Source organism: Pagrus major, chromosome 21, assembly GCF_040436345.1.
Source record: "Pagrus major chromosome 21, Pma_NU_1.0".
Taxonomy (NCBI): domain Eukaryota; kingdom Metazoa; phylum Chordata; class Actinopteri; order Spariformes; family Sparidae; genus Pagrus; species Pagrus major.
Window position 1 is genome coordinate 18,135,124 of NC_133235.1, and position 23,581 is coordinate 18,158,704.

Sequence of the window (23,581 nt, forward strand, 5' to 3'; positions counted from 1 at the left end):
TGGCAACCAGTGGGAGTGTTAATGTAAGAATAAATTAAATCTATATATATATATATATATATATATAAAAATGAAATGTTTTCCTCTGGTTTACGTGCTCGGTATCTGTGTAGACTGGAGCATGTTACTGCCACTTCCCGTTTCCAGCACTGTCCGTTTATTATGCAATAGCATACACCCATATTCCTACATCTGGGAAGTTTGCAGATATCAGCATTGTGGGTTCTGTTGTAAAAAAAAAAAAAAGTCTGTGACAAGAAGAAAAAAAAGTCTGTAAGAAGAAGAAAAAAAAGTCTGTGACAAGGAGAAAAAAAGTCATGACGACATTACGAGACAGAATGTATCAGCAATATTAAGACTGTCTTTCAGTAATCAACCACACAATTCTTAAAGCCTGTGTGAGAAATGCATGGGTGAAGTCTTCTGCTGTAAGACATTTTAGAAGAATTCTAACAATGAAGATAACTTGCGCAGCCATTGTGCTCCTCATCCAAACAGTACAATGTTTGGCTTCTGATGGTACAGTATTCCAATTATTTTGATTGTTTACATGTGCACTCTATTCTATCCTTTTCTGTGTGTTAGTTGACATGTGTGCCGATTTGTTACAGGTCAGTATTGAGGTGAATGTTTTTTTTATTTTTTGCATCTATATCTTGCAGACACTGGATGGATGTCACTTTGTTTGCCCACTAAATATGTTTATGTTGTGAATAACTGTTAAAGTTGTTGTCTAAAAAATTTAAAACCCTTCTAAAATAAATAAAGGTCAAACGTGTGCAATTCTTTCTCTACAGATTCACCATTTCAACTATCTAACAAGGATACTGGTTACTGTTTGGTTAAAACAAATAGCGACTGCAATGACATACGCTGGACAACTGGTGACCGAATTCTGGTTCCACAGAGGAATAAGTGCCTGGGAGCCCAAGGGAAAAGTGTGGGAAGTGAAATAAGCCTCTATGATTGTGATGAAAGCAGCGAACTCCAAAAGTGGGAATGCACGAATGAAACTGTGCTTGCCCTCAAAGACCAAGAGCTTTACATTGAGCTCACTGCAGATAACACAGCAGTTCTCTCCAAAACAGTAGGACCCAATAATAACCTCACAATCACAGGGACGTCCAGTGGTGCTTGCACCAGAACATACAGAGGTACGGTACAGTTTTCACAGTACAGCAGCAGAATAATGAAGATGACAGTTTGAGAGATATTGTGATAGATTAGCTGTAACAGAAAGTCAAACTGGTCAACAGCTTCTCATGCATTTATATTTACTTGGCATATGCTGTTTGTTACATCTTCATTTGAATTATGGAAAAGATGAAAAACACATTCACACCCTTAAATTGAAGTTGAAATTAGCATCATATGTTGTAATAAAAATGTAAATCACTGCAAGTACAGATGTTCTGAAACTGATCTTTGTTTTGTTCTTATCATTTCTTAGAACTTTATGCCATCGGTGGAAATGCAGCAGGAATGCCGTGCATGTTTCCCTTCCAGTACCATGACCAGTGGTATTCAGACTGCACTAGGGTGGACTCCTCAGAAAAGAATCTTTGGTGTGCTGTTGAAACAAAATTTCAAACTGAACGCTGGGGCTACTGCCCAGTTACTTGTGAGTACTGCCTTGTGTTTTTTTGGAGTTCAATGAGAGAAGGCCATATTTGTAATTTCTATGTGCTGTTACTGTCTTTACTCAACCTTTCTGTCGCTTTATTTAGATTAAACCTTACTTTATCTTGCATTTATCAATAATTAGCCATGCTCTTTGCAGCCTCCAGATTTAAAGCAAAAACAATGCCTTTGTTATGCAGTTACAGACAGCATTTTTCTTTTTAAGATCAAGTTAATTGGCTTTTGCCTTTAGTACAAAAGCAAAAGGCTTGAATCGAGGACACTACATTAAGGTCTCTGTTTATAAACTGTTAACAAGTTTCTTATAAGTGCTTTTATTAACACTTTTCATCTTATTAATGTTAATAAGAATCTTATAAGGTCTTTATTTCCTATTAATAATACTTATTCAACGGATAAGTGAATATAAAGTGTTACCTACTTTGGAAAAAGCTGCTGAACAGGTCTTAAAAGATAAATCCAGTGAGAAAGTAACTAAGTTGGCAACACTGCTAGGAGGCAGTATTATACTTCATAGTAAAATTAACATATTTTGTGCATACATTCATAGCAAAAGGTGGCTGGAAGATACACCCAACAACAGGAGCGTATTACCAGCTCAACACACAGTCAGCTCTGACTTGGCGACAGGCTGAAACCAGCTGCAAACAGCAGGGAGCCTCCCTGCTCAGTATCACCGATCCTCATGAGCAGGCTTATGTCACAGGTAAGGTGACACTGACTCGACATCAAGGGAGCATGTATTTGACTACATGCAATTATTATGTACCAAACATTTGTTTTCTATGATTTTCTTCATTACTGGATTGTATTTATTCATTCTTAAATTCATTACTTCTGTTGATAAATCTGAATGTTTGCATGGATGCTGACATGTCAAAATAACCAGGAACTTTGAGCCTTACTGAAAACTAGTGTCACAAGGAAAGACACGTTAAATTGTCATTTTTGTTTCCCATGCTCCCAACAGCACTACTAGGGACAGCAGGCACTAAGCTTTGGACTGGGCTGATTCTGGATCCAGAACATGGCTGGAAATGGTACGATGGAAGGCCTTACCGCTATCTGAAATGGGACGCAGGTAGACTTTTTTCGCCACTTTGATAATTTGTCATTCTATTCTGAGATATTGTAAGATTTACATGAACTACATTAGTGATCCACAATCCAGCCAACAGCTGGTTGTCTTAGCTTAGCATAATGACTCGAAACAGGCTCCATACAGAGGTAACAAGATGTTTCTACCAGAACCTCCAAAGCTACTGCAAGACTACAAGAATGAGAAAAATCAGAAAACCGATTTGATTTTTTTTAAACAAACATGCAACACATAACCATCATCTCGTTTTAGGACATCCACTTCCTGATCCGGGACACAACTGTGCGGTTTTTGAGCCCACTGTACATTACTCCTGGCAAAGTTCACCTTGTAGCAAGAAACTCGGGTACATCTGCTACAGTAAAGCGGCTGAGCAATTGCCTACACAAGGTAAAGAAAAATATCTATTCTGTTCTACTCTCCACATCCCCTCCTTGAGAACCCCGTAGCTGCATGGTATATCACTCAATCCTTATATTTCTTTGTTATTTTCATGATCAGCTGTCGGAGGATTTTGTTCAACACCTTGGATTCCCTACAATGGCCACTGCTTCCGCCTCGATCGGACTCAGAAAACATGGTCTGATGCTCAGAGAGAGTGTCGAAATAGAGGGGGAGACCTAGTCAGCATCCACAATGTGGAGGAGCAAGGCTTTGTCATCTCTCAACTTGGATACGGTACGTGAAAAAAATAAAAAACATTGTGATCCTCACATTGTGATGTTCTGCTCTGATTAACTACCTCAAAGGGACTGTGAATCTACCATAAGTCATTGTCATGTGCTGAGCTGTCACATCCAGACATCTTGTTTTAATGATCACTGCAGATACTAGATGATGGTCTAAACAACTGTCACACCCAATAAATGCATGATATTGCTTCCCTTTCTTCTCAACACTTGGTTCAATATTACATTAACATTATTATTTACAATTGTTGATTTTGCAGACATAATCTGCCTCTTCCAGCATCATCGTGGCCATGGACAGTTCAGTCAGAGACAAATACCAAGTATATTGATTGGTTACACAGAGGCAGAATAGACTGTGCTCCTTGAATGACCTCTCAAAGAATTCTAGCTGCAACAAGAAATCTGACTGGCGAGTTAATAACCTCTTAATAAAAACACAAAATACCTGAACATTAAATCTTAGTTAAATAAACAATACCAGGGGTATTGCCACAAGCCTAGGGGTTTAAGCATCTGATACTTAACTGTGTAAATAGATACATAACATCTATTTTTAATCTGTATTCTTTTATTGTCTTGTAAATGCAACATGTTGTGGGTCAGCGTAGTAAGATAATAGCTCAACAAGAAGGACATGTGAATGAAAACATCTAAACAACATGCAGATGTCTGTTATTCATTAGCAACATACAGTATTAAGTTACTGGAAAATACTTTAAGGAAAGATAATTTTCTTCTGTCTGTTATCAGAATCCACAGATGAGCTTTGGATCGGACTGAACGACAGGAAGACAGAGAGGCTGTTTGACTGGATTGACCACTCTACTGTCAGTTTCACCAGCTGGGAATTTGGGAAACCTGCTACATCCACTGAAATAAAGGACTGCGTTCTCATCAGGGGAGAGGTAAGGAGCACCATGTGGGTATGGTGCACATACTTTTACATACCTTTTATATGAAAACACCTAACATTCACTTGTCGAGAAAACTATAAAACTATAAAGCTATATATCACAACTTCACTTACTTGTGCATGTGTTGAATTGAACACATATATTGACTACTGCAGTTATTCCTTAATTGCTGCCGAGCTGCAAAGATACAGCAGGTGGACCGCTAGAGGTCACTTACAATAAATAAATACAAATTAAAATTTTCAATTTTGTTATTAAGTTTAAAATTACCATACATTTTTTAATGAGCAATTCATTACATTAGTAGAAGTAATCAGAACTGATAATACAAGGGAGTAAAATGCCACGTAATTCTTCATTTACCTGACCTAAACTGCTGTTGTGTTGAAGTCTGTTTCCCAGACTGGTTCGTGTGCCATCTACCAATCTTAACCTTCACCACTTCAGAATGTAGCCATGTCATTCATAAGTTTGGGAAGGCTGGTCTACTTCATATGTCTATATTGATATATGTTATTATTATTTTAAGAAGTACAGTTTTATGAATTTAGCATTTATGTTTGATGTTAGATTTACCGGAACATTGACTGTAATACATCCAGACTTCACATAAATAAATATTTGATGGAACTTTGTTGCAGAATGGGAACTGGGCTGACCATGTGTGTGAAGAAAAACATGGCTTCATTTGTATGAAGATGAGTGCCTCAAAATCTACTGGAGATGAAGTGGTTCAGAATGAAGGCTGCAAAACTGTGCGTTTAAGTTCATGAACTATTTCTAAATCAAATAAATGTAAATCCAAGGTCTTAATATGGATGTAGTGCCTAAACTTCCACAGTATTGCTATAATACACATTTTGCAGCTGTGGCCCGCTGTTGTTCACTTTTTTTGTTTTTAAACAATCTAGGGTTGGAGAAGATACGGCTCGTACTGCTACTTCATAGCGACAGATACCCTAACTTTTTCTGGAGCTAGATCTGCCTGCAGGAGATCAGGTTCCTACTTAGCTGATGTTTCAAATGGGTAAGAACATTTATTTTTACACTAAATGTTCTCAGCAATACTACATTTCAGCAGTCCAAATGCATTGAGGTTCTCAAGCTTTCTATTTACTGTTCAACATCCCAAGGGCCCAATCCCTGAGGGCGCACTCACACTTGGCCCTGTTGCTCTGTTGAAGCACAGTTGTTCCTCTTCCCCAGTCCCCCACTGGCCTGCACTCACATTGCTCCGGCCGCAACCGGGCCTGAGTACGGTTAACTCTTATACATACGTCATCACCTCGTCCTCTTTTTTGTGGCTTATTTTGTGTCATTTGATGCCCTCTCACATTACTGGATTTCTTGATTATGCAAGGCAGCGTAATACGCATGATCATTCTTCATGTCAACCGTACCGTGCCGAAGCACACCTCTTCCACCTCTTCGTGCCAGGTCTAAGGAAGACTACGAAGAGCTCACAATAGTCAAGCAAACTGGACTTTTGGGGCCAAACATGCTTGGGCACGGTACTGATGGCCAAATGTGAGTGCGCCCTCAGCCCTACCCCTCCATTTTGCACGTTCACACCTAGGGCTAGAGTGTGCCAATTCTTGTTGGGATAGAGGGTTACACCCCGCCTTTCCGAAACCCCGCTGTTCAGAAAATAGACTTCCATTCTTCGTAATGGCGTGGTTTCCCATTTTTTCTAAAGACCCCGCTATTCCGAAAAGGCTATTGGGGTACCCCTGACCCTAACCCTAACCCTAACCCTAACCCTATTTGGAAGTAATTGGAACTTGAAAGTCGGATTCGGAACAGCGGTGTTTCGAAGTGGGGGTGTTTCGGAGTGGGGGTGTTTCGGAATGGAAGGCCGTCCCCGGGATAGAGGGGTAGGGTGCAGTGCTATGGCTACATGGCCCTCCCAAGTGAGGCTTTTCAGAGGCACACTTCAGACCAACGGTTACAAAAATTAGCATAAAACAACTGCTAATACTTCACAGATGTAGGAGCTATTGTTATTGGGTAGCTAACTAGCTAGCTATCTAGCACTACATTGTCATTGCTCATTTGTGCATGACAGTCCCCCATCTTGACGTATTACAGTCATAAGTGTTTATGTTAACACCGTTGCTGACTACTGATGACATATGAAGGTCTTGAGAGCTTGTCCCATCTCATAAGGGGAGATTTCAAGCAGTACCCCTTGTAACTCTGTCCTGAAGGGCAAGAAAAGCATTCGAGAAGTAGGGGTAAGGGTGAAAACTGGGAATGGGATTGGCCTTCGAGACACCAGAAATCCTATGATTGTACTTGTTTAATATATTCCAGGGTGGATAATGCATTCCTTGTCAGCTTGGTGGGGATGAAACCAAGACAACACTTCTGGCTCGGCCTCTCAAACTCCAGAAACGGTGGTAGATTTGTGTGGACCAACAAGGACACAGTGAGATATACACACTGGAATGCTGAAATGCCGGGTATGGAGAAATTTTAACTCCAATCTCGTAAGATGTGACAGAAAGTGGCTTCACAACTGACATTTCACAATTTCTCCTTTGACAATGCAAGGTCGCCAACAGGGCTGTGTCGCCATGATAACTGGGCATTATGCTGGCCTCTGGGATGTGCTGCCCTGCTCCAATGAGGAGAAATACATCTGCAAACACCTGGCAGAAGGGGCAGCTTTAACCCCTACACCACCCCTCGCTACATTGGAGTGTCCTTTCGGCTGGACTAGAATGAAATCAAGTAACAATTGCCTTAAGGTACAGCCAAAAAAAAATCACTTCAGCTTTAAGGATAAATTCAGATTTCATTCTATCTTAATACACCCTGCATACACTCACACATTAATGATTGCTGAAATAACTGCTCCTTAATATTGCATCTACACTGTAAAAAATGTTAAAGACTTACACTATAGGACTTATGTGATTGGATTGCTCCTTTGTGTGAGCTTAATGAGTCTGGTAACACAACCGCTAATATGATCTCTTGAGCTAGTCAACTACCTGAACTAATAGAGACTACTCTTGTATCAACACATACAAGGAGTGCAAAGACATAAAATAATACATAATAAAACACTGCATGTCAAATTAAATGATTGATCAAAGCTTGTTGTGAAGTGACAGTGTTATTTGTCTTGTGTTTAAGATATTCTCAGAGAGATCTTCTTTCGGGAGGACCTGGTTTGAGGCCAGAGATTTCTGCAGGACCATTGGAGGAGACCTGGCCAGTTTCCACAGTCATGATGACCTAACAGTTTTAAAGGAGTCACAGTAAGACCTGGATAATAATAATAACAATAAGATGAACACATAAGAAAATACAAAATTAGCTTCAGCAGAAGATGAAGGTTGGTTCATGTCCAGCACTGAGACAGTGTCTCTACAGATAACAATTAATTTAGGCAAAGATTTGTTCTTTTTTACATCAAACAAACAGGTTTTACACTTGAATGATGTATGTTTGTCCATTATAGCTATAGTAGCATAGTACACAGGTTGCATATTTAAATCATTAATCTAGATCTGTCCCCTATACAGCATCTATAACTTCTGGATTGGACTTAGGGCCCCTGACCCTGTCACCGGTTATGTATGGAGCGATGGATCTCCAGTGAGTTAACAGTTTTCTACTCTTATTACTGACTCAATCATTTTTAATTTTGGAGACTCATTTAAATAGACAATACAATTATTAATTGTTGTGTGAATACTGTTTTGTTGTTCACAGGTGCAGTTCCAACACTGGTACCAAGGAGAGCCAGACAATAAGAACCACGTAGAATCTTGTGTTGTATTAAACTTATTTCGGATAGATAGCGGTGGGTCTTGGAGTGATGTGCACTGTGAGCAGAGTCATCAATGGCTCTGCCAGATCCCTTCAGGTAAAAGGATAGACTGAAACAATGTCTTTCTCTCTTGTTTACTGAACAAGCTTGACAAGCTGGCTGCAATCATTTTATTGCTCTATTCAGTTTTCTGAGAATAAATTTCCTCTGTTTATGTTCTTATAGGAATTCATCCAAAACCAACTCCAGGCCCCGTCGTTCCTGGTTAGTGGCCTCTTTTTTTGCAACCATGTAGAAAACATTGCATCTATGTTTTTTGCCCAAACCTTATTTTCTATTGCATAGATACAAATCTGCTGCAGCTATGACTCCTTTATAGATGTGGTCGTCAATTAATATTACGTGTGGCACATTGTAACTCATGATATTCTTTTGATCAAGCTGAGGGGTCTAGGCTTTAACAATTGATCTTAACAATGGGTTTGGTAGTATTTAGGAGGAGGAGAACAAGTGTGGAGTCCCATGAGGAAGCATTTCAGGCCCACTTTTCTTTCTGCTATATGTCAACGACATGAAGCCTGTGGTTGTAATTTGTTCCTTACACAGAAGATTCCGCTCTCATTAATACTCTTTGGGTCAAATGCAAAACCAAACAAGGCTCCTGGATCAGAGTGGTAGTAGGCGACTTTTAAGTTACAGTCAGATAATTGGTGATTTTGCTACATGGAAGGTTAACACCAGATTTATTAGCACTTATCCTGAGTGAGACATGAAATTCTGTAGCAAACTTCCTGGTAATCCTAAAAAATTGTTGAGACATTTCGCTCAAAGCCACAAATGGGAACCTCAAGGTAGGCCTGGCCGATAAAACGATAGCAATATACAGTATATCTGCGATGCACTTCATTGATAGCAATAAGACAATGGTTAGAAAAATGTTTCAATAGTTTCAGGTATATTTATTAAATGCAAACCAATGCAAAGCGTACTCATAAACAGCCTGTCATATCCATTGATAATGGAGCTGCTATGAGTGACACATGTACAGCCAATCATTTAATACACAAATCCCACTTGTGCTCCCTTGTGACTGACAACAAAAGTCTGAGCATGGAGTTCTCAAAGACCAGCCCTACTCCACCTCAACTCACACAGTAGCTGTGAAAATGTCTGCTTTTCTTGTGATCTGATGCGGCAGTTAATTATTTATGAGCTGTAGTTTCGCTGGTAAACACACCGACAGGCCTCTGTCCTGGTTCTCTGCTGCCCCTCTAGGGGTCACTCATCCTCTGGAGCCATTCTTCGCTCGTTAGGCAGAGTGGAGGAGAGGCTGTCCTGCCACTCCTACACCACCCAGCCTGTTTGCTCTACCTGCGAGCCCAGATACACTACAGTTGTGACAGCCAAAGTAGTTGGTGTGATTATCGGAGCAACTCCGACTCACCACCCATGGTATCATCTCCGCCACTGGCTGATCATTTTACAAACCAACCGTGAGAAAAACATAAGCACATCCTATTAACACCAGAGTGAGTAAACAAGTGCTGACAGAGAAAAAAGGAAAGGTTAGTCCACCGGTATGGCAGTATTTTAATTTATTAGTGGCATTTAAAAATGCGACAAAATAGGACACGTCATTAAAAGCATCAATAATTATCGATAGCAACCGACATGAAACTTCACCATTGTGATAAACTTTTCAACCATTTAACCCATTTAACCTTTTCAACCATTTAACCCATTTAACCCATTTTTAACCCAGGCCTACCTCGTGGTAGAACTAGAGAACATGTTGGGGCATTACCAAAGTCAGTAGGATACATAAACTGGAAATTATGAATGTTTTTACAAAATGTTGTGCCAATCCATTGGGTAGAAATTGAGACACTTCACTCGACAAGTGATAACCTTGACCTGCTGGTGGCGCTGCAGAACAAGTCAGGGGATGACTAAAGCCAGTCTGATTCAGCTTTTGGGGAGCGTAAATGAATCAGTGCACCAAAAACCATTTGATAGTGATGATTTATTTCTGTGGAGACCAAAGTGGTCGACCTGCCAGCCAACATATATTGCCATCCATAGAGCCTAGCATGGCTGAAAAGCCACTGAAAATCTGTTCTTTTAACATGTTTACAGACTACAATGTGACATCAGACATGTGGCTAGAATGGAATGGGAATCAGTATTATTTTGGGAAAAGTCAAGTGTCCATGGAAGAAGCTCGTCGCTCCTGCCAAAACATGCATGGTGACTTGGTAACAATCAACAGTGAAGCTGAAAGTATCTTCATATGGAAACAGGTAAGCAGTGATATTTATACTACATTAGTGACATTACTCATTCGCCAATCACACTTAAGTTTAGAACATACTGCAATGTAAGTACTGCTAATTTTACCATGTGCCCGTCTGTGTGTTTAGATATCCAGATCTTATTCGATTTCCTGGATAGGCCTGACTGTAGATCTTGATAGAACATATGGGTGAGTATGAATGAAATAATGAAAAATGTATTTAATGAAAATGAGAAAAGGAGTCAAGTATCAAAATGATGTTACATAGATTCAAATAAGAGCCATTAAATAATATTAGCAAAATACACAAAAACATGAAAAAATATAACTCAATATTACTGCTCTTAACACTTTATTAGTGTGTATACAGGTTTCTTAAATGCGGGGAAAGCCGCTAATAATCGGCAGTTAACTCTTTTCACATTGCTAGGAGACAAGTTTTTTTTTCATGTGTGCCATTGGTCATCACAGATGCGCAGGAAAAACAGGGAACAGTATAAAGCAGCAGATCACCCTCATCAGAATACATCCAGAAGACGTTAAACTTGTTTGAAAAATTAATTAATTAATTCTGAATTAGACACATCCGTTTTTCCGGAGCTGATAACAGAAGTTGCTAAGGAGTGAGACATCTTGCTTCTTTCTGATCTCTATAATATACATTCAGAGCCGGTCCTGACCTCCCTGGGGCACTAAGCAAAATTCTGATAAGGAGCCCGCATAACAGATGTGTAAGCCATATAAACCTTTGCCATTGCCGCACAGTCACAAGTGGCACCCCTAGTGCTAGTAGTTGCTACTTTTGCTACCTTTCGTATAAGAATGTTTCATCCTATATGGTTTCAGGAAACCCTACTTTCTAAGCCAAATGAACATTTTCGAAATCCTCTTGGATTAGCTAATAAATTGACAAAGTGAAGCTTAAAAAGTGAAGAAGTTGACTTTTTAGATATATGTTTTTCTCACAGGACTGCCACATTATGAACATCTGATGATCTGATGAAATACGATGCTAGCTCAGCAGTGTATAAAGTTGAAATGAGCTCAACATTAAACATCTACAGCAGTGAAATGACACATACACATTAATGGAGTAGTAATATTAATCCCAAAAAAAATTTGATATATTTGGAAAACACTGACAGGGAATCAATCCCCAGGAAACTGGGATTTTGACATTATAGAGTCCTAGCGGGTATATGAAGAGTACCTAGAGGTGATAACTAGGATGGTGAAAGTCCTTGTAATATTTTACAAGTTATAAGTTAAATAGTTAAAACAGTTACAAGGTTTGCCTGAAACCAGTGGCACTTCATCAGATTTTTGTGTCTATTATGAAGATTGTTGAAATGGTCCTCAAGCATCAGTTGCATAGAAATTAGACCACAGTTTGTTTTTGTGATTAATTTGTTATTCATATCTGAATGATAATCATATTCAACCCAATTTAACGTATAGTCTGGCAAATATTGACAAGTGCAGTTTTAATTATGAAACAATTAAATTATTTCTTTGAACAGAATTTGGTAGATTTTGCTGAATTGACTGCAGTGCAGAGTTGAATTTCGACAGACTAATCCATGAATATTTTTCATAATTTTTAATTGATTTTATTTGTGTTCCAAAAAGGTGGATGGATGGTTCACCAGTGGTGTTTCAAAGGTGGGAAGAATATCAACCTCGTTTCGAAAACAATGATGAGAATTGTGTTGGCATGCCCCCTACGGGTGAGTAATTTAAATTGATAAATCTTCAGTTGCATACTTTCAGATGATTTATTAATTTAATAAAGAATTAATTTAGATGTTAAATGTAAACATGCATATTCTTGTTTGCTGAAATATTTAATATTTTTGGTTATCTCACAGGGTTCTGGCATAATTATAATTGTGGGAATGACCGCAATTATATTTGTAAACGCAATGGCACACCACCTGCCAATGCCACTGTAGCACCAACAGTTTCCCCCAAGGGTGGATGTCCACAAAACTGGAAAAAATTTGAGTCAAGGGTCAGTGGAGACTTTTAGAATTAATATTTGTTTGGCATGATGGGAAATGAGCGCTGTCACAGTACTGAAATTTCTAACTTGATATGATACCTTGAAAAATATCAATATTTGACACAATGTTTGATATCACAGGGAAAAAATGACACAACATTGAGGGCAAAACATGTTTGTTTTGAATAAAAGATAAGTATAACAAGGCTTGTGTACTGTGTTTAAAGCACAACAGCATTTTGGATAAATTATTTCTGACCATAGTCAGAAAACTGTGAGGAGGCGGGCCTATGTGTACACACTGCAGCAGTTTGTATGTCGACTCATTGTCGAGCGGAAAAGCACAACTGGTATCAGTATTGAATTTTTGGAAAATGAGTACTTAAACAGTTTCAAATATTCAGTATCAATATTTATCGATATATTTGACAACACTAATAAAACTGATGTTTTATAGAATATTGATCCGTTTGTGAATAGAAAATAAACAACTGCTCTTTTTAGATATCACACACAGCATTTAATTTTTTTTTTTTCCCCTATAGTGTTATAACATCGTTAATAACCAGAATGTGACATGGGTAGAAGCGAGGACACAATGCCAAAACATGGGAGGAAATCTGGCATCAATTCCCTCACAAAGAGTACAAGGTTTGTTTTGTGATCGATTTTTCTAGGGAATATTACATTCCAGAGAAATGCATATGGTGCATATTTCATGAAAATGTAAATATCTGCTGGTGTTAGGCCTGAGCGGCATGGCTTAAAAGTCTATCACAATAGTGAAGTTTCAGATCGGTTGATATAGATAATTATCGATCATTTTTAATGACCTGTCCTATTTTCATTTTCATTTAAAGACCAGGTGAAAAAAAAAGTTGAATTCAACATTTTTATTTTGAATTTGACCACTTCATCAAGGCACACAGAAGAAGCAGTACACTGGGACAGAGGCCGAATGGGTCGGTGTGTTTGCTGGCGGGGCTGCGGCTTGTTGGCTGTTTTACAGGCAGAGTAGAGCTGGTCTGCACTGCAGTGGGATCCATAATAAGGCCTTATACTCCACATTCTTCTGTTGTTGTCAGTCACATGGCGATGGTGCAACCGAACTACACACCTGTTAAAAGATTGGCAGTTTGCACGTCACTTGTAGCACCTAGTGATTTGATAGGCTGTTTAAATGAGCCAGGGAACAAGCACACGTGGGATTTGTGTGTTAAATGATTGGCTGTTCACATGTCACTCGTTGCTCGCTCCATTATCAAGGGTTTGACAGGGGGCTCATAACTCGTGTAGGCCTTCCATTTATCGTGCATACACGTGAAACTATAGAACATTTTATCAAACTATTTTCTTTTTCCTATCGATGATGTGTCTATCTGCGATATATATCACTATTGTTATATCACCCAGACCTGCCTGGTGTCAAAAAAAAAGTTAGCCAGACACAATGGGCCTGATTGTTGAAAGGTTATACACATTAAAAACTGTCCTGAAGTCTCAATGTGTATATGGATATGTACAGTATACAGTATGTTGGACCTTGAAACAGCTGGCAGTCAGGGTCTGCCAGTACGACCAAAAGCTTTTTACAATAAAATGATACTCAGAGTGCACACTGTTTATACTGACAGAATGTACAAATCCTAGTGTGCAGAAGGTTATTTTACATATGATTTTTGTCTTTCAAGAAACAAGCAAATTCTTTTAGTTAAAGGTGATCGGTTTGAAATTTTTGTTCTCACAGTAGAAAGCTTTAAAACGCTCAAATGAAATATGTTATGTCAACGAAGTGTGGACACAAAACCAGCTTCCTAGAATAAAGGTTGTCAAGAGATGTTTCTCCTTTTTCTTAATGTTCAATGAAAACACCTGAGAAATATGGAGATCAACAGAGAGCAAAGAAAAGAAACAAGAATTACTGATTGACACAAACTGTATATACTTGACAAATGGAATTGTAAGCCTTTGATAATCAAAATGTGTTACATTTTCAGTATTTTTAACTGCTGCAATGATAGAGGCACCAACAACAGACCTGTGGATTGGTATGAATAATAGAAATGAAAGACGTTACTACTGGACTGATGGGAAACCAGTGCGATACAACAACTGGGGGTTTGCAGTAAGTTACTTACTTCTTTTTTGTTTTTTTACACTTTCTGTCATGAAAATAAGAGCGTGTTTTTCTATTGTTGAAGCGGCACATTGACGACCGCTATACAGTAAGATGTTTAAACTTAACTGTACTTGAGGCGTACGTGTGTTAACTTAGGGCCTAAACAGCTATGGTTATGCCTCAAGTACACACAACCTTTATTCAGTATTGTGATAAATTGTATGTGTCTGTACTATAATCAGTGCTTATTATCAATTTTTTGCTGCATTGCTAAATAATTCATCTTGATTTTCCATTACAGGGGCTTAACCATCATCAGGTAACACTTTTATTGTAAATTTGATTATAATAACCTGTCATTTATCTTGACTTGAAGACAAATTACATGACACTTTGATGACATACTGATACTGTTATAGCTCTGATACACAAACATTACTCTGAATTTTTAAGAATTATTGACACACTAGATTAGGACCCAAATGCACGACTCGAGACAATTAAGATTAAAAGGCGAAAAGTCTTATTGAAGACGGGTACACAGGAGATCGGTCAGCGAAGCAAACAGAGGAGGGGTCAAGCAGAGGCATAAGTCAGGATCAAAAACAGGGTAAAAAAACACTGGGAGGCTATTGCTGGGAGAAATACTGGAACACTTGCCACAGGAGATAAAGATGAACTGGCACTGAATACAGGGAGCTCACAGACTATAAACACAAGGGAGGTGGGGACAATGAGACACAGGTGTAGTACATCAGGGAGGGGCGGACAATCACAACGGTGGGAAAACACACAGGGATAGGAAAGGATCTGAAATGAGAGGGGAATTAGACACCACAATAAAACAGGAAACAGAACTAAAAGACAACAAAAACAAAAGTATGACCTGAAGGGAGACGAGACATGACAATTATAGGCTATTGCATGTGTATTGTTTTTAATATGTTTTCCTTTGGTGTATTCATATTTTCTAACATCTTGACTCTACATTGAAGGCGTATGAGAGACATCGATACGCATATGAAAAGGTAATACTTTCTGGACACACTGTAATGGGAAATACAACTAAATTTGTCAAGTAATAGTATATTTGTCAAACTGTAAGCACTCAGAGAGCTAAAAGAAAAATTCTACAAACTGGAAGTGTGGAACAATCAGTATCATGAGTCCTTCAAAATGACCCTTGACCTCACCGTTGTTTTTTTCACCAGAAAGAGTGTGCTTGGATGACTACGGATCCCAGCATAGTTGTTGGGAGATGGTCAAAAAGGTCCTGCAATGAAACCGCTGGATTTGTTTGTCATCGAAATGTTGGTGAGCCTAAGTTCTGCTCTGTCTCTTATATGTCTTTCCTATGGCCTAAAATAATTTTAATAGCTGGCACAGTATTGTCGATTTGTATTTGCTACATAAAGGGTTTGCCAAAGGATGCAAATCCTTAGTAATTCAGTTATAACGTGATAATTTATATTGTTATTATATCTCATTTACATGATTTGATTAAGCTTCATAACATTGTGATCAGTATGTGTACAGTAAGGAGGATTTTAAAATGCATGGGGCTGTACAGAGGAAAGAATCAGTCCTCCTCCCTCTGGAGGTAGCATCATTTCTCACTGACCATGGATACAAGCAATCCAGCAACCAAGGAGTTTGCCTTTGATATTGATCAATAATCAATAAAGATGATGGCAGCAACACCGTTTGACTGTATATGAGCAAAATGCTCTATTTAACTGGAGGAGGAGGAGCACTGCGGTGCGTCTCAACTGATAATTTCTTGTGTCAGTGTATTTTTATTTTTTATATTGTTATGAATTTAACAATGAAAATTTAAGATGTGTTGTACTATATTTTAAACTGTATATTCAAACTGGCTGTTTTTGAATAAAGTGAGTAATTTTTCTCAGGAAAAAGGAAAATAATAGTTAGCATCTATACACCAGAGCCCGACCTTTACATGAATGGGAAAACTAATTTTGTACAATTTCTAACCCTGAACAGACTCTTCTTTCCCGGACACCCCTGAACCAACAACTTATACCAATTATGTCAGAGTACTTAATGACTCCATCAAGGTTGTTACTCTACCAATGACCTGGTATGAAGCCAAGGCGCACTGTCAAGGTGATGGTGCTCAACTGGCTAGCCTGCGAAATGAGTGGTCACAGGCCTATGTTGAGCTGATGCTTTTGAATGTCAGAGGTCCTCTGTGGATTGGACTGAACAGCGCGGAGGTACAGGACAGGAAGCCTCTCAAACTGCACATAGCAAATATGACTCATTTCTGCTTGTAACTTTAAACTTTTGCTGACTACTGTAAATGTAAAAGCAAAAATGTATATATAAAATAAATATGTTATTGATAGCTTTTAAAAGCTAAACTTCTTCTATGCTTTTGTCCATGACATGTAGCATAAAATCCTAATAGGGCAGCATTGATGTACTTAAGTTAATCTTTTGTTATAAAAATCACAAGGTTTTCACAACTCCTTGGAAAAAACAATCTGAATGATTGATGTTAATTGCAGTTTCAACCATCTTTGCTTTCAGACTGGAGGATATTTCAGATTTATTGGAGGCTGGCGTATCACCACAAGCAACTGGGATTCAAGGGAACCAAGAATGGACCAATCCTGTGTGTATGTGAATGAGGATGGAAAATGGAGGACTGCTGACTGCAATCGGAAAATGAAGAGCTTTTGTATGAAGACAACAGGTAGGACTCATGTATATTTAGATAAAAAAGATTGGAAAAAAAGGATCACCATCCTCTTCACTGTGGTGTCCTGGGGTGCAGGCATCAAAGTGAAGGATGCCAACAGGCTGAATAAACTCATCAAAAGGGCAGGGTCTCTTGTTGGCTCTAAGCTTGTCACCCTGGAGGAGGTGGCGGAGGACAGGATGCTGGCAAAACTGCTGGCAATTATGGGCAATGTCTCTCACCCCCTCCACAAAACTCTGGACAACTCTGGCAGCTTCAGCAACAGACTCATTCAACCCTGCTGCCTAAAGGAACGGCACAGAAAATCGTTCCTTCCTGGTGCCATCAGACTTTATAATGCTCACTCCATAACACTCAAATAATGCGCTTTTAATTACTGTAAACCTTATCCTCTCGCACCATATGTTCCTCCTACCTTTTCTCTTCTACCTCAGTATTTTATTTTATTTTATTTTATTTCATAGCTACTTAAGCATTTTATTGTATATAGTACTTTATTGTTTCTATATTTGCCCTTGTATTTTTTTATTGTATTTGTACTTGAATGTACCTTGTATGATAACCTAATTTCTCTTCGGGGATTAATAAAGCTACCTACCTACCTACCTACCTACCTACCTACCTACCTACCTACCTACCTACCTACCTACCTACCTACCTACCTACCTACCTACGTACCTACCTACCTACGTACCTACCTACCTACCTACCATTCATCCATCCATCCATCCATTGTGTTTGTTTGAGATGTGATCTTGTTTTCTCATTGATGTCAAATTGGTGCTTACGTCAGTGAATTGAATTTGAAACCGTGTACTATACAGTCATTACTTTATCCCAGTGTCATCAATATCAATGTCTCTCTCATTCACAGATGTGCCACCAACACAGTCAAGCGTTTTCCCAGGATTTTGCCCTGATGACCAAAATATATTTGGCCAGAGATTCAGCTGGCTCCCATTTAGGGGTTATTGTTACCTTTTTCTCAAAAGACGTTTTGATTGGCCATCTGCATCTACTGAGTGTGCAGCAGAAGGTAAGTATTTTTTGAGGATGGTCTAATTAGATATTCTCAGTCGCTCAGCTGTGCAGAGCTTTAACTAAAGACTGTTATTTTATTTGTTTGATTGTTTGTAAAGGTGCAGCTCTTGCCAGCATTGAAGATCCCGATGAGCAAGAGTTCATTAACAGCAATATCCAAATATTTCAAGACAGCGAACAAGCATTCTGGATTGGCTTGTTCAAAACTCGCAGAGGTACATACACATTGTCTGTTCTTAATGCAAAGTAACATTAAGCTTCATAGTTACTATGGAGATGGAGCTCTGGTAATCCTGGTGGTGAACATAGGAAAGCATTTACCATCTTAAGTAAACTATATTTCCCTCAGTTAGGTTATAATTAAAACAGGCCTAAAAGGAGACAGATCATTCAATTAAGGAAGAAACACATGCAGAAATGCTTATGCTGCTCTGTGTGGCTGTAAGGTAGCTGCTAATATTTCTTATTTTTTTATACAATGAAAGTAATGTTAGATAGAAAGGTTTGGTTATAGGTTATACATGTACATTTGGAATCCTTTTTCTGTTGACATCAAAAGAAAACACAAGGCATATCAAATTACAGTACCGCTTTATCTGGTACAAAAAAACAACCACTGAGATAACATACTGAATTTCTATTTGTCTCCAGACATGTGGCTGTGGTTAGATAAAACAGCCATGGACTACAGTAACTGGGATTCGCGCTATCCTTCTGGAGGCAGGTATGGAGCAATTAGAGCTAGAGATGGAAAATGGACCGCAAGCATGGGCGGCCACAAAGGATATATATGCAAAATCCCAAAAGGTGAGATCATTATTACAACTACGCCATCTTCCATCACTGATCAGTCATCAGCTACTGAGTCATCAACTACTGAGCCCTGCGCAACCTTTAAAAACTAAAAGACACTGAAGACCACAAAAAGTAGTGTGTCCCCTTGGGGTTGCCGTAAGGCAAGAGTTGTCAGCTTCTGTTACATGTGGGCAAATTCCAGACGTGCGATTACATTGGTGGCAGCAGTGCTTCTTTTCTGTGGGCAGCTGTTAGTGGGTTTTCTTAGCTTAGCTTCATCAGTATAGCTAGCCAGTTAACTTTGTTTACATTTTCTGAGGCTGAACACAGCTAAGTTATGGACATGTTGTGCAGAAATGAACGCCCTTTTAAACCCAACATGGGGATGTATGTCGAATGCTTGCCAGGCAAGGATGTGACAGTAGATCTAGACACTTCTACACACTGAATGGGTCATAAGTGATGATTGAGAGGGATTATTCTTGTATGAGTCTGTCTATAAATTTATATTGTAGGATAATCCGACATGGTGTGCCTTTAAAGTAATGTCTGTACAATGACATAGATGTCCAACAGAAATAGTGTCATAACTTCCAAAATAAGATATATGTTTAGAAATTGATTTTGATATTTGGAGCATAATGTTGATAAAAGGATACAGAAATTATACGCCTATTGTAAAGTTTTTTCATCGTGTTTGTTTTCTTTCTAGTATTACGACAAGCACCAACAACAGCTGGTAAGTTATATATCTCTATACTTGTTACTTGTATGATAAATAAAATATATTTCTTCTGGCTCATCATCTACATTTTGAATCTGTACAGTAAGTCCTCAGGTGGATCCTTCAACCCATGGCCACATCATTTTGACAGTTGGGCTGGTCCTTAGTGCGATTATCATCGTGATCGGCATTGCCTTAATTCTCTTCAAGAAGTCTGGCCGCCGCTTCCCAATCCCTAAAAAGTTCACAACCTTCGACAACCCGCTCTTCTTCAGCAACGAGCGGTCCAGGTCTAATGTGGTCGACAAAAATAAACTGGTAGTTAATGAAATGGAAGAGAACCCTGCGCCTGCTGCAACTGTGTGATTTAAAAATACCAGCAGAAATTGCCAGGGCACACAATCCATCCTGGACAGAGGATTGATGTGATTATCATTTTTATGACCAAGAATTTCATGATATGTTTTGAAATGAGAGGTTTCATTCAGTTGTATCTATTTGTAATCATTTGATTGTGTTTAACTGTATATTTCCTAACAAAAAAATTACTGATTGATTGAATGTATAGGGGCATCTTATTTCATACTTTATTTTACTGTAATCAACTATACCTGCTAGGATTGTAAAACAACAACTAGACTATCAGAAATGAACAATTATATTAAAGACGTTGTAAATAACAAACATTTCTGTTTAACCTTCTCCTCAACTTTAAAGGGTAAACTCACTGGGTTTGTTGAAGTGTGTAACTTCAGAATCCATGTTTTTTATGTGTCTTTTGTGGTGTTTACACAACTCCTGATATACAACATCACCACATTAGGTTATCATGACGGGTGTGTTAAAGTATTTGTTTGGAATCGTGTTTCTGGCTGTCTGACAAGTTCAATATTCACTCTACCTATTTTTTGGACAAAAGTATCCAACTCTTTAGCTTGCCAAATACTATGCTATGTGACTGTGTACTGTACTTAAGCACAAACTGAGGTATCTGTAGTCTGGAGTCTTTTCTTTTCATGCAACTTCATACTTCATTCACCAGACCTGCATTTTCTCATTCTCATTCCTTCCTTGACAAACTGGAGACCTCACTTTAACAGATTGTCAGGGAGAAACTGGTCTGGTTTAGGCCCTGTTGATATTTATTTGCTGTCTTTGTTTTTTTTTTTTTTTTTTAGGGAAAGTGCATAATATTTTAATACTGTGGTCACGACTTGTTAACAGTGCCCGCAAGTGGCCAAAATCAGTTATTGCAAGTTGACATACATTGACTTTAATAGGTAGGCTATATACCAATCGAGCAGCTGGGTAGCTTAGCTTAGCACAAAGACTGTAAACAGGAGAAATGGCTGGCTTGTCTCATCCATACACTGGCACTATGTCTGTTTTTGAGATGGAATAAATGTCCACCTTAAAATAATCTGCTTGGGGGGGCTTTGGAGATCATCTTACCTTGGTGGTCAAGTCAGTGGTCAGTATTAAGTCATGGAGGTGTGCTGACATCTTCAAATGAACTCTCACTTAACACAGTCTTTGTTTTACAGTTTAATGGTACTCAACAATAGAATGCATATTTGTCAAAATTAACATCTGAATGCTGTACAAAACAAAACAAAACAAAAACAAAACAAATCCTTTTGAAAGGAACAGAGTCAGTTCAGTCTCGTCAGCTCAAAGCAAACATCCACAGTAGTTCTACCTAACAGTGCAACAGGCTCTCTGGTTCTCCTTATATTTACCCAACAAGGCAATTATGAAGTATGTACAAATGCATAGAGGTTGTTTTCAAGCAATAAATTTTATCACAAGAAGATGCATAGAGTATCCAGCATATAGCACAGGTCAGTGTCACCGAGAGATTTTTCATGCTTCCAGACAGAGCAAATGCAAGTCAATAAGTATGCTTGAACACCATTTAGAAAAGTAGGAAGCAGAGTATGACTTCCCTTTAGAATCATGTAGAAAAATAGTTTGTCTTTCCTTACCAATGTTTAAAATAAATTGTTGGCTTCTGAAGAGACACCAATTTAAACACAAGGGGACATATTCAGATGTGACACACAAGCCTGTTGTTACCCACAGTTATTTGACCATTTGACTAGACAAAACATCCCTTTGTGTAACTTTGTAGAAACAAAAATCATAAAATGCATTTATCGTACGGAAGCCGAGACGAGCCATTGTTTCAGTAATTTTATCCCATTATCTCGAGACCACAAGTGAAATGATTCATAATGTCAGGATAACAGATGTGTTCTTGTCGTAATTATTTTTGAGCTCCAACAAAAGGTTATTTTCATTATTCATTAATCTGCTGATTACTGTCTTTGACCATTTAGTGTATAAATTGGAATTTAGCGATTCACCAAAATGAATCAGAGATCAGTTAACATTAAAAATGCGACTATATCATACTACGAAACGGTCGATGGCCAGATCCTAAAGTTACTGATGCTTTCTGAAGCTCAGCTGCCAATTTGGCACAGCTGCTCCAATCCCCTTTAAGGTTAAAGGTCAAAGCGGGATACTTGACGTAAGATACCCGCCAGACATCAATTACTTTTACGAGAACTACGTTGGCGCACTGTTACTTGCGATGAAGAAAAAAGAACGACATGTACAACAACGCCAACATGGTTTACAGTACACCATCAAATTTAGAGGTTGGAAGACATTTGGATTTTCTCTGAAAGAAGAAAAACTGGACACAGGTCTGGCTATTTGTAAGGTCTGTAGAAGAGATCCATTTATTCCCCCGTGACATGAAATAACAAAAATACTTGTGATTCCCTGGTCATTAATGAAATATATCAGATAAACTTCATTGGCGATCAGGGAATCCCAAGTGTTGACTACATTTAACAGATGTTAAGGACTGTATTAGATTGCATCGCATTGCATCGAATCGCACTGAATCGTCCCTGAATCATATCAAAGCCCATGTATCGTGATGCATATTTGATCATCTTTTAAAGGAGAAATGCACACCCCTAGTATAAAATGTAAAACAGTGACACAATGTTATCTTACAAACTTTAAATTGTGTCCTTTTGTGCTACCAACAAACCAACAGACAACCTCTTTAAAATGATAAAAAACATTGAAAAAAAAGAGTCACTTTGACTTTTGAGAGGCTGAAACCAGATCATTTTTGCAAGAATTCATTATTTATCATTATTTTCCTGTTCATTGACCAATTGACTAATTAAAGTGACTACAAGGAACTTTTAAGTGTTTATGAAACAGTCTCGTGATTCCTCTGATGATTATAAATGACATGACATGTAACAGCGCTGGTGTCATACTGCTTCTGTCAAAAGGGGCCGCTAGAATCAACAAAAACTGAAAGTTCCTCGTAGTCACTTTAAGTAATTGTTTTAACTCTATGCAAGACAGTTATTTTGCTGTCTGAAAATATATCAAGAAAAGGACCTTCTTCTTTTCTCAGTCGCCATTACTGATTTGTTGTATGGTCATTTTGCAGCGTGTAGTTTTTGATGCTGAACATTGTAACCTTAATGAAGGTAAGATTTATTGCAGGACTTTATGACTGTTAGTTTTCATAAACCATCAACTCAGTAATTCTCCTGTTATCACAAGAAAACAAACATTTCATGTCAAGATAACAGCAACCATGACTGTCCTTGGCTTCCGTACGTTTGTGCGGCCGATGCAAAATCAAAAATCTCAGAAGGGACGCTGTACGAGTACACCATTAGATTTATCTTGACTAATGTTTGTGCAAAAATACACAC

General features: G+C 38.4%; 1 protein-coding gene across 1 annotated transcript; it reads left to right on the plus strand.

Annotated features, from left to right (window-relative positions):
• The first annotated feature begins 425 nt into the window (after positions 1–425).
• Positions 426–21,167, plus strand: LOC141016944 (macrophage mannose receptor 1-like). The gene is made up of 32 exons (XM_073491548.1): positions 426–519; positions 798–1,154; positions 1,451–1,621; positions 2,192–2,347; positions 2,612–2,722; positions 2,993–3,130; positions 3,242–3,418; positions 4,183–4,337; positions 4,988–5,101; positions 5,258–5,373; positions 6,660–6,808; positions 6,900–7,096; positions 7,488–7,612; positions 7,880–7,952; positions 8,070–8,223; positions 8,353–8,391; positions 10,264–10,427; positions 10,548–10,609; positions 12,050–12,147; positions 12,289–12,431; positions 12,968–13,073; positions 14,420–14,547; positions 14,843–14,860; positions 15,537–15,569; positions 15,753–15,855; positions 16,546–16,778; positions 17,095–17,260; positions 18,141–18,302; positions 18,406–18,522; positions 18,959–19,114; positions 19,815–19,841; positions 19,930–21,167. Exons 1-32 carry the CDS (start codon positions 456–458, stop codon positions 20,190–20,192), a joined length of 4,275 nt encoding a protein of 1,424 aa, XP_073347649.1. The 5' UTR covers positions 426–455; the 3' UTR covers positions 20,193–21,167.
• Positions 21,168–23,581: the final 2,414 nt, after the last annotated feature.

What these genes read in the sequence shown, in the direction of transcription:
- LOC141016944 (XM_073491548.1), top strand. Translation starts at nt 456, where the DNA reads ATGAAGATAACTTGCGCAGCCATTGTGCTCCTCATCCAAACAGTACAA. An exon ending in ACAGTTTTAAAGGAGTCACA is followed by an intron (nt 7,613 to 7,879) that starts GTAAGACCTGGA and finishes TCCCCTATACAG; the next exon opens with CATCTATAACTTCTGGATTG. An exon ending in GGAAAAAATTTGAGTCAAGG is followed by an intron (nt 12,432 to 12,967) that starts GTCAGTGGAGAC and finishes TTTCCCCTATAG; the next exon opens with TGTTATAACATCGTTAATAA.